Source organism: Camelina sativa, chromosome 12, assembly GCF_000633955.1.
Source record: "Camelina sativa cultivar DH55 chromosome 12, Cs, whole genome shotgun sequence".
In the NCBI taxonomy this organism is placed as follows: domain Eukaryota; kingdom Viridiplantae; phylum Streptophyta; class Magnoliopsida; order Brassicales; family Brassicaceae; genus Camelina; species Camelina sativa.
Window position 1 is genome coordinate 2,970,067 of NC_025696.1, and position 15,977 is coordinate 2,986,043.

General features: G+C 37.9%; 4 protein-coding genes across 4 annotated transcripts in view; all 4 read right to left on the reverse strand.

Annotated features, from left to right (window-relative positions):
* LOC104729785 (B3 domain-containing protein At4g34400-like) overlaps positions 1–1,323 on the reverse strand; it is a 7,417-nt gene extending 6,094 nt beyond the window's left edge. The window contains exons 1-3 of the mRNA XM_010448789.2: positions 1,181–1,323; positions 970–1,069; positions 11–223 (exon numbers count right to left, since the gene is read on the reverse strand). Coding sequence (XP_010447091.1) covers positions 11–223; positions 970–1,047 — 291 coding nt within the window. The 5' untranslated portion in view covers positions 1,048–1,069; positions 1,181–1,323. The remainder of the gene's footprint in view (positions 1–10; positions 224–969; positions 1,070–1,180) is intronic.
* Positions 1,420–5,154, reverse strand: LOC104729787 (extra-large guanine nucleotide-binding protein 2-like). The gene is made up of 8 exons (XM_010448790.1): positions 3,737–5,154; positions 3,497–3,637; positions 3,307–3,411; positions 3,065–3,223; positions 2,828–2,984; positions 2,514–2,749; positions 2,278–2,441; positions 1,420–2,188 (listed from the first exon to the last, which is right to left on the reverse strand). The coding sequence occupies exons 1-8, from the start codon at positions 4,853–4,855 to the stop codon at positions 1,594–1,596; spliced, it is 2,676 nt and encodes an 891-aa protein (XP_010447092.1). The 5' UTR covers positions 4,856–5,154; the 3' UTR covers positions 1,420–1,593.
* LOC104733144 (myosin heavy chain kinase B-like) lies at positions 11,635–13,575 on the reverse strand. The gene is made up of 3 exons (XM_010452752.1): positions 13,562–13,575; positions 13,103–13,226; positions 11,635–12,628 (listed from the first exon to the last, which is right to left on the reverse strand). The coding sequence occupies exons 1-3, from the start codon at positions 13,573–13,575 to the stop codon at positions 11,819–11,821; spliced, it is 948 nt and encodes a 315-aa protein (XP_010451054.1). The 3' UTR covers positions 11,635–11,818.
* Positions 13,517–15,543, reverse strand: LOC104729788 (protein will die slowly-like). The gene has a single exon (XM_010448791.1). It carries the CDS (start codon positions 15,236–15,238, stop codon positions 13,754–13,756), a length of 1,485 nt encoding a protein of 494 aa, XP_010447093.1. The 5' UTR covers positions 15,239–15,543; the 3' UTR covers positions 13,517–13,753.

The window sequence follows — 15,977 nt, forward strand, 5'->3', positions numbered from 1 at the left end:
AGATACTGACCTCGAATATGTGGTTACCATTATACACGAAGGTCAAAAAGTCTCCGTCGTTAAGAGTGTTATCCTCGACGAATTTGGGCCATCCTTGCACAAAATGCACTTCATCTCCCCTTATCTTGGTCGCTACGTTCCAAGAGCGTCCACCAGGTCCTTGGAGTATCACCTTTTTGGGCAGAAGACGTGGAAGCTGATCGTAGTAGGGGATTGGGATCACCTGCTCAATGCAAAAAGCCAACACTCAAGAGATACTCATAGAAAGAGAGACTTTAAAGGTCAGAGAATGTCATCCAAATTCAAAGTCAGGTTGAAACTTCTGACCGCAGCAGAGGGTTATGCACACACACAAACAAGATTTGATTTCAATCAAAAGCGTAGGGACAGTTAAAACTTAAAAAGAGTCAACTTTCAAGATACAGACAAAATCAAAGCATACAGTCTCAAGAAGTCAATCAAAACCCTATAAGAAGCTTCTCAGTATAAAAAATTGCAACTTTCAGCATCCAGAGAGAAATTAATATAAGCAGACAAGCTTCTGAAAGCAGAACACATGTATATAATCTATTCATCAGCAAGAAAAACAGAATCTGAGCAAAGCTACCTCTACTTTGATAGAACCCAGTCACAATATTCAAACATTTCTAGATTTAAGTCTATAAAATAGGCTGATTCGTACAGAAAAGTTATAATCTTTACTCATTAGTGAGAAAACAGAGGAAACCAAAGGGGTAAGAAGAAACAGAGCAAAACCCTAGAAACGGCAGAGCTACATATATACTAACAGGAGCCTAAATGCAGATAAACCCACAGAAAACAAAACTTAAAATACAGTGTTGTTTCATCACACCACCAAGGGGCAAGGGCACCATCAGACATAGTTGTAAGAAACCAACAAGAGTAAGAATCGTTTGCTCATGTATAAAAGAAACCTGGGAAACAAAAAAACAAGAGAGAATATCTTACCATGGAATCTGAGCTGAAATGGGAGACGAAAGCTTTGAAGAACCGTGGGGGAAACTGGAACTCAGTAGCGGTAGCCATTGAAGAGGAGGAGATGTTGGATCTGTGCTTCAAAAGAGAGAGAAAAACTAAAAACAGAGAGAGAGAGAAAGAGAGAGACAGTGAAGACTAGTAAATAGAAAAAGTAAGATAAAATTGTAAGAGAGAGTACTACGTTGAACGTTGAAGATGAGTCAAATCAACGTTTAAGTTTTTTGCAGAGAAAGAAGGTACAATGCTCAGTCCCTCGTAGTCTGCGTGACACTTTCAAAATATTTTCTTTTCCTCTTTTAAACGATTCGATCTCTCAAAGTTTAAACCGCGAATCTAAATGCCACTCTGGTCCGGTTCATCCTCACAAACCGTATAATTAGATAATCTGTTAAACCGGCTTCTTGTGAAGAAAAGAAAAAAAGGTGTAATTTACTTCACTTTATTTCTCTCTTTTTTTCTTTGTTTTTTACCTGAGAAATCAATCACATGAATATGTATCTTGGCACTACATACATGATACAACACACACAAAAACATGCACACAAGCGCTATGTAAAAGAAAGAAAGAAAGAAAGAATTTTAGGGGAAAAAATATCAAGAGGACGAGCTGGCCTCGATGCTAGTAGTAGACATTTCTTGGAACATGGAAGTTTCTTCAACATGCCACTTGAGAATCTCTCTAGCATATCTCAGTGCGTTGTCCACACTGTCACTCTCCAAGCTCACTTGGGAAACAAACAGCTTTGGCCTAAAGCTCCTTCCACGCATCGAATACGGTTCCAAGAGTGAGTCATACAGTCTCTTGAACTCATAACCAATGTAATGGAAAGCACGCTGAGCCATTGGAGGGTTGTGCCTGCTCGTCTGGTTCTGGCTTATCAACGGGTTGAAGTCTTCGAACCACTCACAGGTTCTTAGAGGAACCTCCTCGATTTTTTCTTCTAGGAGATCAAATTTGGTTAGAACCAAAAGGAACCTTTTCTTAGACAGGGTCGGGTGAGTCACCATGCTCTCAAAAAGCTGTTTGTTTGCAATCATCTTGTTCACAACATTCCCGTCACCGTCTTCTATGTATTCTCCATAATCTGTTAGTGAGACACAGAATATCACCAAGTCAGCGTCTTCAAACATTTCCAGCAATTTCCAGTTTTCACCAATGCTTCTCGGATTTAACCGGATGAGTTGGTACCTGCAGAGAGAGCAAAAGAGAGAGAGATTAAGTCCCAACAATTTTTCATTTAGTCTGAATACAGCACAAGGAAAAAGAATAGAACTAACTTCATGTCTGGATCGTGTTGATAATCGCTCTCAAGAGTCTCTTCTTGAGAAGTTGATGGGAATGAGAAGTCCACACAAGGAAGTCCTTCCATGGAGGATAGTCCTTCCGCTTGCAATATGTCCATATCAGAAGGATCGTATTCTGATCTCGAGATCTCAAGAATCTGAGAAGTAACAAATTTAGGTCAGTCTACTATGGTCCTGATTAGACAAGCAAGCACTTGATGTAAACTCACTCGTTCAAGAAAATAAACGGCGTTTCTGGGAAGTGTATCACGAAGCCTTTTGTAGGTGGCTTGAATGGCCGGTACTCTCCAGAGATCTGCAACGGTTTGTGCATTCTCGCGGCTTGATGGTGGAAATATCTTCAGGTTTCCGTCTTCCTTTTCTTTTAGAAGCCAATCTGAAAAATGTTTTAGTCTCGGGTTGATCGAGCTAACTGTTTTAGGACTTGTCTCATCTCCCATATTGCCTAAATCACACAAGAACTCAATCAGTGTTCCACAACAATCAATTGTTAACTGATGTTTGCTCGGTCAATAAAAATCACCTGTTTGATCTGAAGGCTGGTCACTGCTCATCTCTTTTTCAAACCTTTCATGTGCCTCAAGAACCATTGCCAGATAGGTATAGAGATTTGTTTGGATTATGAATTTGACTCTTTCACGGTCGTCTACAGAGAATGGGATGTCATAGAGAGACCTTGCCTGAAACAGAAGAAGTCAATCCAGATTCCCTACTAGATGTTAAATATTCAAGTGGGTTGACATTAAGATGAATAGCTCACTTGTTTATATATTGTAGTGGCGCCACATTTCTCATTACCAATCAGAAGAAGCTTGTTAAGCATTTTCTGCTCATATATGGGCACATCACATGGTTCTACTGCAGATGAAGCCGGAGGAACTGGCAGAGAGAAGAGAGCACAAGCAAGTCTTGCTCTTTTCTGTAAAAATGATATTAGTAGTGGTCTTTAGTTTTATGTTCAAACGCTGTGAAAGAGAAAACCTTGTGATAAGGAAATCATACCTTATTCCAGATGTTCCCAATGGAACGTTTTTGACCTTCTTCCTGGTACGTACCATCTGAATCGACCCAAAAATGAGGGTTTCCTTCACATTGAACATTCACCATCTACATCAAAGCAAAGAATCCCTTAATTCAGAACACGACATTAACACGACACTAACAAAAACAAGGGTGAAAACAGCGAAAGAACCTTGAGCATCATGAGTTCTGACTTGGTTATTTCCCGGCCATTAATACAAATTCCAGTATCACCATGGCTTGCGTCCTTCTTAACGTTACTACCTCCTATGTTCTTGTTAGGACTTATAATCTGACAAGGTTTCTCTCCTACCTGATTAAATAAACACATAGAGGCTCTGATTTAGCTGAGCACTCAAAAATAAAATCCTCAAGAATAGATAGGCAGACACACATAAATAAGTAACTCTACCTTTCCCCAGTAGCCAGAAACCTTATCATACCAATAGTCTCCCGGTTTTAGCTTCTTGGGTGGATGTGGACATGTCTTCAACATGTAAAGCTCATCTTCACTTAAAGGCTTGTCATTGACAGTGATAAGCCGCGAAGGCAATTGATTCGCCTTGCAGGAGGTCTCAGCATGCATGACTTGTCGAAGTTCAGAATCCGTGAGAAGACGCTTCAGCATTCTTGAACACTTTCCGAGACTTTTTCTCTTGGACTCATCGATCCTAATACCAATGCAAGTTTGACACTTTCTTCCTTCAGGCATTGCACCCATGGCTCTGCGCACACAGTTATAACAGTATTTGGCATCGCAGACGATACAGACTTCCTTCTCAGTAAACCGGTTGCCTAGCGCGCATCGGTAACACGATCCTCTTTTACCTTTCCTTTCAGCTTTAGGCGTTGCAGCTATACTTTCTCCATCAGAAAGGTAAGAGCTTTCACCACATTCACTGTTCTGAAATGGTTCAACGAATCTCACATGATTTGCACGTTCTCCATCGGCATCCTCTCCAATGGAACAATCTGATCCCACATCCGAAGCTCTTCCATCATCTAATGTATCCTCCCCTCTTACTGATGCAGACAATGGTGATGATGGTGATAACGGTACCTCAACCAAACTTTTCGCTTCTTCTGATACATCCAATCTCTTTGATGATGATGATGAAGATGATGACGAGCCAGAAACAACATCACGCCCAATCAAAACCACACTAGAAGCACCTGGAGAATCAACAAAACCATTCTTCTTCTTCTGAGTTACAGAATCAGATGGTTTCTTGGTAACCCTATTAGTAGTCCTAACGAGAGGTTGAGCAACTGGGTAAGAGATACCACTTGACAAGGAAGAAAACGAAACAGGTTGAGCCGTGGGGATCTCATCAACTTCAACGGGAAGAGCTCGTGGCAAATTAGCAATAAGAGGGCCTTTATACTCAGAGGCGAATGAATAATCAATTCTATAATTACTACTAGTTTCATCATCATCATCTTCACTTTCCTGATTTTTAGGATTCGGTGATGTTAAAGGCAATAACTTTCTTAAAACCATCTTCTTTTTTACCAAATCGAGCACACACATACACAAAAACACAAAAAAGCCCTAATTCCTAAAATTGCCTGATTTAGAAACTACCAACAATTACGAGGATAAGATAAAGACTTCCCCTAAGCCATTAGTGGCTTATATAATCAAAATCACCAACCGCGTGAGACAAGAACACAACTTCAGATATATACAACAATTTGATCACATAAAGCTAGCTCCTTTTAGCTTAAAGAACGAGACTTTATTCGAATTTTGTTAAGAGATTTTTTTTCAGACGATGGGAGAAAGAAAAATAAGCAAACAAAATTTTCTGGGGAAATAAAAAAAAAGGAATTTGCAGAAGAAGAAGTAAACAAAAAGAAGAAAGAGTGATTGGTTGGATCGTCTTCTTCTTCTTCTCTCTCTCTCTCTCTCTCTCTTTCACTTAGTAAACGACGAAGACTTGACAATAAGAAAGAGAAGACTTTCTCCTTTGTTTTTTCTTTTTTCTGTAAACCAAAAGAGAAGGAGAAAAGAAAAAAGAGTTATTTTCCGGGAAAATTCTTGCCGTCAACGCGGGTTGGGGAAGTTGAAAACGATGATGCGTCTGCGGAAAGGCGTGGAGAGAGTCAAAGAACGAGGGTAGTTTTGTAAATATCTGTTCATCCCTGCAATAATGTTGCAATAACCGGAATTACACGGTTTATAGGAGACCGGTGGTGTTTGTTGAGGTTGACTCGTTTTATAACTTTTTAATTTACAGTTTAGTGAAAATGTTTTCGGTTTAGTGATTAGTTACGAAATTATTATAGATCCCAGCCTCACAATATATAGTTAACATTATTTATTTTGATTTTTTTATAAATTGTGAATAGAATTAACATTATTATATATGAATAAAACATTTCATAAAAAAATTCATTTGATAAATTGATAGTATATGTTATGGTTAAAGACGTATTCGGTAAAGTGGTTCAAAACGTGTTAACTAATTTTTTAATTTAACTAAGTATACAATTCTGAAGTCTACAATTTGACCTTTTAAACCATAAAGATAAAACTTTATGTGATTAATAGTATACTGAGCGTGAATGTGTTCATTTAAAGAAAGTGGTGTATGCGTTTAATTGTTAATTTTAAAAACATGCTAATTGGTTAATAGATTGACGCTTACACTTATAACTTTTTGTTGGGAAGACATTTTGTATTCTAGAATACCACTTTCCTACTATGAAAAGATAATTGACAATTAGACTAAGATAGTTTTGCGCGACAAGATGTTCATATATGTGTCTCTCCAAATTGATAATATATCGTTCCATTAATGACAAATATGGCCGGGTTTAGTACGTTACAATCATCATCAAGACATATAATAGAAAATAGAACAAACATGTTTGTTCGGTCCTTCTTCTTGTTTAATTTTACAACATTAGGGAAAAAAAATTGATAGTATATATACTTAAGTCTTAATTTTTTTATTTTTTTTTTTTATTTTAAGGAAAACCATCATCAATCCGACTTAAATTTTGATTTTCTCTCACCAGTGGCACAAACCTGTCTGAGTCTCGTTGACTTGGTCGTCATAAGATTGAAATAAATCCTTTTTGACTCTTTCCCGACGTGAAGACGGGTCCTCGTGATCTGAGAGAATGATTAATCACACTATATGCTCCTTAATTCCACGGGCCACACTCCCTTCATGTGGTGAGGAAGATCTATTCCACCCTGACTGCGGAAATAAGAAAATATTGCGTCTCACCTTGTTGCTCTGTTTTATAAATATTGATACACTCTATTTTTTGCTTTGTTTTAACATTGTTTGCATATATAAATATAATACATATGTGCAGATGTGCTCTCTTCCTCTCAATAGTACTGCGACTGAATTTGTTCTCACTTCTTAATATGCTCTTTGCTCTTCATGACAAGCTTAATCCTATTTTGACGATTTGACTTTCTCTTAGCCATTCACGACTTTGCCCTGGATTATCGACTACGTATTTTTTCTTCACTATTCAGCAATGATTTACAATTACATAAGTATGTGCTAGCCATGGATAACGAACAATCCTAGTTACATATATTTAAAAGATCACACCTACAAAAACAAATTCATAATCTCCAATTTTATATTTGGAGAAAACATGACATACACAACTAGAGACCATAACAATCTCGTCATTATTTTAGCAAAAACAAAAATCTCGTCATTATTACAGTACCTTAGAAATATGAATAAATATATGCTTACTTACAGTACCTTAAAAACAAAAGCTGCAGCATTCTGGTAGATGGACTCGCGATTTCACCACCTCGATATCTTCTTCCTTGACCACCTCGACCTCCACCTTGAAACGTGTATGGGACCGGCAGCCAGATTCTCGTCTTTTCTTAGCTTTTTTCGGTGGATATGTTGGTGGCTACGTTAAAAGTAAGTATGTTTTTTTTTTTTCTGTTTTGAAATCAGGGTTTGATAATTTCGCTAGAAGCAAGTTTCAGATCGTTGACTAAACCATTAATTCATCATCAATTGCTCTCTAGAATCTGGCTGCCAGTTGTGGATATGTTGGTGACTAAACCATTACACGAAAGGGGAATCCATGCATGGAGAGGATGTGACTAGGAACTAATTGTTTTTGTTTACTTGAAGAGTTAAGCTTATAGTCTAGTGTCGAGCATGCCCATGTAGTAGTAGGTGGAGTAATTATGTAGTAGTTGGTAAAAAAATCAGAGAGTAGTTCCTTTTCTTTCAAAAGTTGTATGCGAAACTTTCAAAACTTTAAATCGTTTCTTCTTAATAAGAGCTGATGGAAAGAATTAATAGTTTCTTAATAATCTTCTCTCTCAAAATGATGAAAAATAGGTTGGCTCTTCTTTGCATTAGACGCTTGCAAATAGACTGTGTGAAAGGAAACAAAACCAAAAACACATTACTCATTAGATCATCGAGTTTCCTTTTGGTGATGGAAACATGGACCATACGATTAAGTAATTAATGTATATAGTTTTTTTTTTATGGGTTCTAAAAGTATTTAATCACATTCTAACTTTGTGGTGAGTGTTTGTAAATTTTATATCGAATTAGGAGACAAAAGGAGGCAAATACTGTCCAACAACCGGGGGTCAAGCTATTCCGAAGGTCGACAACCGGTAAAATCGAGTAAAATGATGGTCCACCACCGGCGATCTAGCTTTCAGGAAGCTCGATAGCTGGTAAAATCGAGTAAAATAGCGTTCCAACACCGGGGGTCCAGCTCTACCGTTGCTCGGACGCCAGAATCCTTTCCCGGTTCAAAACAGCACAATATATATAGAGTATCACATGTGGTCTCTTCCTTTGCCACCTTCAAAGTCCAAACCTGTCTCTCTAGTTCCTACAACATCCCAAACACATGACGTGCTTTTAAGGAAAATGGTTATTAACAAAACAAATTGCTCTTCCATTTATGTTGCATTTTTTGGGGTTTGTTCTCTCATCACTCTGTTTCACTCTATCTCTTGTTCTTTCTTTGTCTCTGTTACAGTTTCATTGTTCTAGAGTGAAAAGAACAAGAAACGTGTTACTCATAAAACTACATTGTAGTCACTTGGATTGTTTTTACAACATCACACAGACATATAGTAGTTCCATTAGACACACACACTCAGACGACACTCTTATGCCCCCTTGCCTTAGGCCATACTTCTAGACTGACTAACCTGAGAAGAGTCGCCTACTCTTTTTCAAGTTCGTACTTCAACATTTCCAATTCCAGTCGAAGTCCCAACGATGTGTGCGGTGTGAACAGTATATAAAAATTAACTATTGTTTATACTTTATAATTTTTGTATAAGTCGTACGTCAGTACGTGTATAAAGACAACAATCTGATAACTCCCAATTTCCGACCAATCGCAACGTATCATGTATTCATGCGTCTGTGTATACATTTTCTCAATCACAAATTTACGATTTTAATAGAAATGAGAAAAGGAAGACTCTAATTATAAATATAGCTCGATACAATGCAATGTATCATGTGCGTGTATTCATTTCCCCATCAAAATCCACGTATAGAATAAATAATAAAATATTAGACTTCAAAATATTATTATAAATACTTCCTAGTTATTATTTCACTCTTGTGTTGTTCGACAGGTCAGTTGGCAAGGAAAGAAGGAAAACATTTTTATCCGACAATAAATATGATTAACTTATGCAAATTCATATCCGTCGAAAATAGTCACACGTGTAACAGAAATAAATACAATGATCAAATAAAATAGTAGCAGTATTTTGGTATTATTAAGTATAAAACACTAGATATATATGAACCATGCGATACACCGGTTTTCTTTAGTTTCTAATTAATATATTTTATATAATTGTAGAAGAAAAATTTATGTATGTTTATTAGGGGTGCCTATTCTTTTGTTTTTAGTGATGTGTGCATTGTTTATGTATGCTTGTTTTTAAATTACATATTGTTACTATTGTTTTAAATTAGAATAATATATTATCAGCTTTTATGTTAATTATTGAATAATATAATATTTAAATAATTATTAACCAAACAATCATAATATCTCATTGTTTGTATCACTTATGCTTATTTGATATATTAAAAATAAAACTTATCCTAAAAATGAGTTAAAACCAAATTAAAAGAATTGTTTAAAAACATGTTGTTATGCATAAACTTTTGAAAATTAAAAAACAAATTCAGTCTTCAATTCTTTGTTTCTTCCATTGATCAACCGTTCTTGACGTTCATCACGTTTTTCACGTTTGGTTCCACAATTGACATCATTTGAACTTGTCTAAACACATAAAAACAACCTTTTTATTATGTTAAGTGAAATAATATATTGTATTTAGTAAACATAACACATCATAATATATATATATATATATATATATATATGTTATTTATGCTTGTTTGGTCTATAATTTATGAGACTTCAAAAGTTTGATATGATGCATCAAAATCATATTTTTAACTTGAATTTTGAATAAATAAGTTTTTCCAACAATAAAATGCACACATGTAGAAACGTCTTCTAACTCCTGTTTGTCCAACTCACTTTTTATCTATGTGAATAATAGAATAACAGTTAATTGAATTTCAAACTGTAATATATTAATCCACACAATAAAATATTTAATACAATTTATAGCTGATTTATGCAGTTGTCATCACTGGTGATGGGTTCGAATCCTAGATTTTTGAATTAAAAAAAACTACAAAACGACATCATTTAGTAAACTGTTAATGTTGACTTTCTTTTTTTGTCAGTTGACTTGAGGATGTGCTTTTTTTGGTTGATTTAATAAAAGTTAACCATTTAATTAGAAAGTTATCTAAAATTAGCTATTTAATCTATCACAAGCAAAATTCATGTTTTTTCAGCATTTTTTGATAAGTTCAAAATTTTTATGTCATTTTCTCCCTTTTATTTTTGCAAAAAAAAAAAAGTCTTCCTTCTCCGCTGCATCACCATTGAAATCCAATGTGGAAGATCTCTTGGTTGCTATACTCCGAGAAGAACTTACTTCCAAAATTGCATACCACCTGTCATTGAAGAATTCAAGGTGGGTTCTTAGAAGATAAGTTTGGAGATAGATGCTACACGATCTTCGGTTTGTTCTGCAATGAATGGTACTATAGTCCAATCACTACAAAAAGTGCATATTACATCAATTAAATTATATCAAAAGGCTAAGTGATATTAATTTATATTGCTTATTTATAATTGATACCCTAAATAAAATTTAGCATCGACTGTAATAATTGATATTGTTATTGACTAGTACGGCATCAATAAACTCATCACTTTCGGTTATTGATATAAATATGTATAAATACATCACTTAAATAATCGATGTATTAATTCATTTATCTTAACATCATTTTGCAAATGATAAAAATATTTACATCAATAAAAGTGAAAACTCGCTGAATGAGCATATCTTATCGGGTCTTTATGGAGAGATGCATAAGACCATTGTTTACTGAAGGAATGATCATGAAGATTGACGTATGTTTTTTTATCTCTTGTAGTCTTGTGGTTTACTTTTTATGTTAATTTGTTATTGTCCGTCATTGTCCATGAACTAGCCATATATAACTAGTTTAAGCCTACGTCATTGTCCATGAAAGTTCTACGTATAATAGCAAAAGACTTTTGAGAGTGTTTCAAGTCAATATTCAAGATATATAAGTTCTGAAAATGCACCTACCGTAAAATGTTAGGTTCGGAATCCTCCAAATAACTGAATGAAAATCGACAAGATAGATGTATAAAACAGACAAAGACCAAGAAACAAACTAGTTATATACGGCTAGTTCGAATAAAAGAAGGCGATTGCCCCATGATAGATACACGCAGTCGCCTTCTCACCAGCTTTTTCGCAACATCGACATCGAAATCAAATTGGAGGAGAGCTAGGGTTTCTATCTTCTAGTTTTTTTCTTTTGTGACTTTCAGACTAGGGCTTCTGTCTTTGCTTCGATCAATTTATCCGAAGATTCACAGGGCCCACCTAGAAGGCCCTGTTGTGCTCTCAATATTTCCTCATCAAAATATATATAAGATCATGTTGCCCTTAAATCTTATCAATATCAATATAGAACGACTAATTCTAATGAAGAGGAACGACTCATCAAAATTCCAAATTATAAGAAGTTGCAACCACGACAAAGAATAGAAAATAAAAAGAACATGTTTGATTCGGTCTTTCTTTCTTGTTTATTTTTACAAAATTAGGGAAAAAATTAATTATAGTACACTCTTTTTTAAAACATTTTCTTTTCCAAACAAAAAAAATAAGCAAAAGCTCACTACGTGAAAACCATCAACCCGACTTTTTTGATTCTCTCACCATCTAAACGAGGCACAAACATCTCCGTTGACTTGGTCGTAAAATAGAAATCAATTCTTTTGACTCTTTCCCGGCGTGAGGACGGGTCCTCATGACTGAGTAACGACGGGATAGCTTCGAAATATAATCACACTATGCTCCTTCCACTCGTTTTTATTTTTGTTTTTCCATGTCTCGTGAACTCCACGCGCCACTCTCTTCATGCGGAGAGGAAGAGCTCTTCCGTCCGGAAGATGCTGCTGGCTCGTCCATCTCCCTCCACGTGGCCATCCTCTCCGATACTCGCCATACTTTCACCGACTTGTCCAAACTTCCGCTGTATATAATAAACTTCCGGTCTCCCTCGCCCGTTGCAGAGGCTTTTGCCCCCTTGCGGCAAGCTCGTTCCTCCTCCACGGCTAGACACTTTACCGGTCCCATGTGTCCCGTCAAAACAGAGAGACACTGATGGGACTTGTCCGACGGGTCTCGTCTCCACACGCATATGTTCTTGTCGGCGGAACCACTCAACAGCAAGTTCCCCGCTATAGCGAGACATAACACTGCGGATTTGTGGCCTTTGAGTACTCCACCGGTGAATACCCGTTTTGAACGCTCCCAGTAGTTCACTAGCCCGTCCGAGGAACCGCAATATACGATGGAAGATTTTGATTTTACAGCCAACGCCGTGACTGCGTTTTCTTGCTTGAGCAAAACTTGAGCTAGCACATGCTTAGTTCCTTTGCCTTGCATCTCACGTTTCCACACTTTAACAGTGCCATCTGCGGATCCCGTGAACACCAAGTCATCGAAACCGGACATTACAGAGTTTATCGCGTCATCGTGTGCATGTATTGATTCTAAACATTTCGAATCCGCGATCCTCCACACTTTGATCGTCGTGTCCCAAGAACTCGAATACAACAATCCAAGATCCACGTCCAGGCTAAGACTAGACACGGCGTCGTTATGCTTCGTCTTCNTCTTGTCGGCGGAACCACTCAACAGCAAGTTCCCCGCTATAGCGAGACATAACACTGCGGATTTGTGGCCTTTGAGTACTCCACCGGTGAATACCCGTTTTGAACGCTCCCAGTAGTTCACTAGCCCGTCCGAGGAACCGCAATATACGATGGAAGATTTTGATTTTACAGCCAACGCCGTGACTGCGTTTTCTTGCTTGAGCAAAACTTGAGCTAGCACATGCTTAGTTCCTTTGCCTTGCATCTCACGTTTCCACACTTTAACAGTGCCATCTGCGGATCCCGTGAACACCAAGTCATCGAAACCGGACATTACAGAGTTTATCGCGTCATCGTGTGCATGTATTGATTCTAAACATTTCGAATCCGCGATCCTCCACACTTTGATCGTCGTGTCCCAAGAACTCGAATACAACAATCCAAGATCCACGTCCAGGCTAAGACTAGACACGGCGTCGTTATGCTTCGTCTTCACGGAGTTTCTGTTGCGGCGTACCTCCATGTAATGCTTAGGGTTTACAGAGCTCTTGACCATTGATTTAAATGTCGGCAATGTCCCAACCCGCTTGTGTTTTCNCAGACTAGGGCTTCTGTCTTTGCTTCGATCAATTTATCCGAAGATTCACAGGGCCCACCTAGAAGGCCCTGTTGTGCTCTCAATATTTCCTCATCAAAATATATATAAGATCATGTTGCCCTTAAATCTTATCAATATCAATATAGAACGACTAATTCTAATGAAGAGGAACGACTCATCAAAATTCCAAATTATAAGAAGTTGCAACCACGACAAAGAATAGAAAATAAAAAGAACATGTTTGATTCGGTCTTTCTTTCTTGTTTATTTTTACAAAATTAGGGAAAAAATTAATTATAGTACACTCTTTTTTAAAACATTTTCTTTTCCAAACAAAAAAAATAAGCAAAAGCTCACTACGTGAAAACCATCAACCCGACTTTTTTGATTCTCTCACCATCTAACGAGGCACAAACATCTCCGTTGACTTGGTCGTAAAATAGAAATCAATCCTTTTGACTCTTTCCCCGGCGTGAGGTCCTCCTGACTGACTGAGCAACGACGGGACAGCTTCGAAATATAATCACACTATGCTCCTTCCACTCGTTTTTATTTTTGAGTTTCCATGTCTCGTGAACTCCACGCGCCACTCCCTTCATGCGGAGAGGAAGAGCTCTTCCGTCCGGAAGATGCTGCTGGCTCGTCCATCTCCCTCCACGTGGCCATCCTCTCCGACACTCGCCACACTTTTACCGACTTGTCCAAACTTCCGCTGTATATAATAAACTTCCGGTCTCCCTCGCCCGTTGCAGAGGCTTTTGCCCCCTTGCGGCAAGCTCGTTCCTCCTCCACGGCTAGACACTTTACCGGTCCCATGTGTCCCGTCAAAACAGAGAGACACTGATGGGACTTGTCCGACGGGTCTCGTCTCCACACGCATATGTTCTTGTCGGCGGAACCACTCAACAGCAAGTTCCCCGCTATAGCGAGACATAGCACTGCGGATTTGTGGCCTTTGAGTATTCCTCCGGTGAATACCCGCTTTGAACGCTCCCAGTAGTTCACTAGCCCGTCCGAGGAACCGCAATATACGATGGAAGATTTTGATTTTACAGCCAACGCCGTGACTGCGTTTTCTTGCTTGAGCAAAACTTGAGCTAGCACATGTTTTGTTCCTTTGCCTTGCATCTCACGTTTCCACACTTTAACAGTGCCATCTGCGGATCCCGTGAACACCAAGTCATCGAAACCGGACATTACAGAGTTTATCGCATCATCGTGTGCATGTATTGATTCCAAACATTTCGAATCCGCGATCCTCCACACTTTGATCGTCGTGTCCCAAGAACTTGAGTACAACAATCCAAGATCCACGTCCAGGCTAAGACTAGACACGGCGTCGTTATGCTTTGTCTTCACGGAGTTTCTGTTGCGGCGTACCTCCATGTGATGCTTAGGGTTTACAGAGCTCTTGACCATTGATTTAAATGTCGGCAATGTGCCAACCCGCTTGTGTTTTCCCGGTTTCCTCTTTGAAACCTTCCAAATCCGGATCTTCCCATCTTGATGGCCGGTAAAGATCCTATCTCCAAATATCACAATGGCCTTAATGAGGCCACTACTGGATTTGAACCCGGCGTGTTCCTTCAAATTCTTCCAAACCCTAATGTTCTTCGAGTCCGACCCCGTGTAGAGAAGGTCACCAGAAGCGGCTAGCGAGTATATATGCCCTTCTTTTCTTACAATGGATCCAATGAGACCGTTGGTCTCGAGGACATTGTCTTCATTGAAATCCGCACCCCAAGGGGGCGACACGCGGGCCCATGGTGACATTACACAAGGAGAACCTTCACCGCTGGTCGGACCGCTGCTCATTGTCGAGGCCGAAACGCTGCTAAATCGCTGGTGACTTGCGTTACTGTTGCCACTGACGAGATCGTCGGGAGGGAATATTCCGTCGTGGTCAGCTTTCAAGAGATCACCAAATTTAGGCCTCGGTTTGGGACTATCGCTAAGTTCGTGGCGATTGAGATTGTTGTTATATGGATCAGTTTGGACATCAACGACCATGGTACCACCCGTTTCGTTCCTCATCTCTTTCTTCAAATCTTTATCACAAAAGTCAAATGCTTGATTTAAAAATAAAGATTATAGAATAATGGATAGAATAGAATTAATCTCTTTTTACTTTTTTTTTTGTCTAGGGGATTTTTTTTTTTTGGGTTATGATAGCTATGAATAAGAAAGTTGAAGGATAATATGTGTTTGTAGATTTTGGCTGGCAAAGAAAGACAGAGATTATAATGGAGATTTAAACGGAAAAAATGGAGGGTCTAGAGCAAATTCTGACTTTTTTAGAAGTTTTTTTTTTTGTTTTGTCAACGACTCTTGGAGAATTGTTTATGGTGTTAGTGGGTTACGATAAATGATCTTATAAATGCACTCTTATATACTACAAGACTACAAATATCTAAAAAGATTGACCATTTGTTATATGTGATGGGGGTGCTTCACACGTGGTTGTTGCTTGTTACCAGATGAAGCTTCTATGATTTTTTCGAAAGAGTATATAAATGCTAAGTAAGCTTATGAGTATTATATTGCCAAGGAAATGAGAGAATATGTGTTACTTTACTATTTTTGCTATATTTTAAACCACACTAATACCATTTCTTATTTTATTAAAAGGTTATACATATATATATATATATATATATATACTATACTCTTGAATACATGATTTGCAAAATTTTAAGCACTCTGTTACATATTGAATTATGACATTCTTTGTTAAATGCATCTAAGGTTCTAGATACATTGGAATATTAGGCAC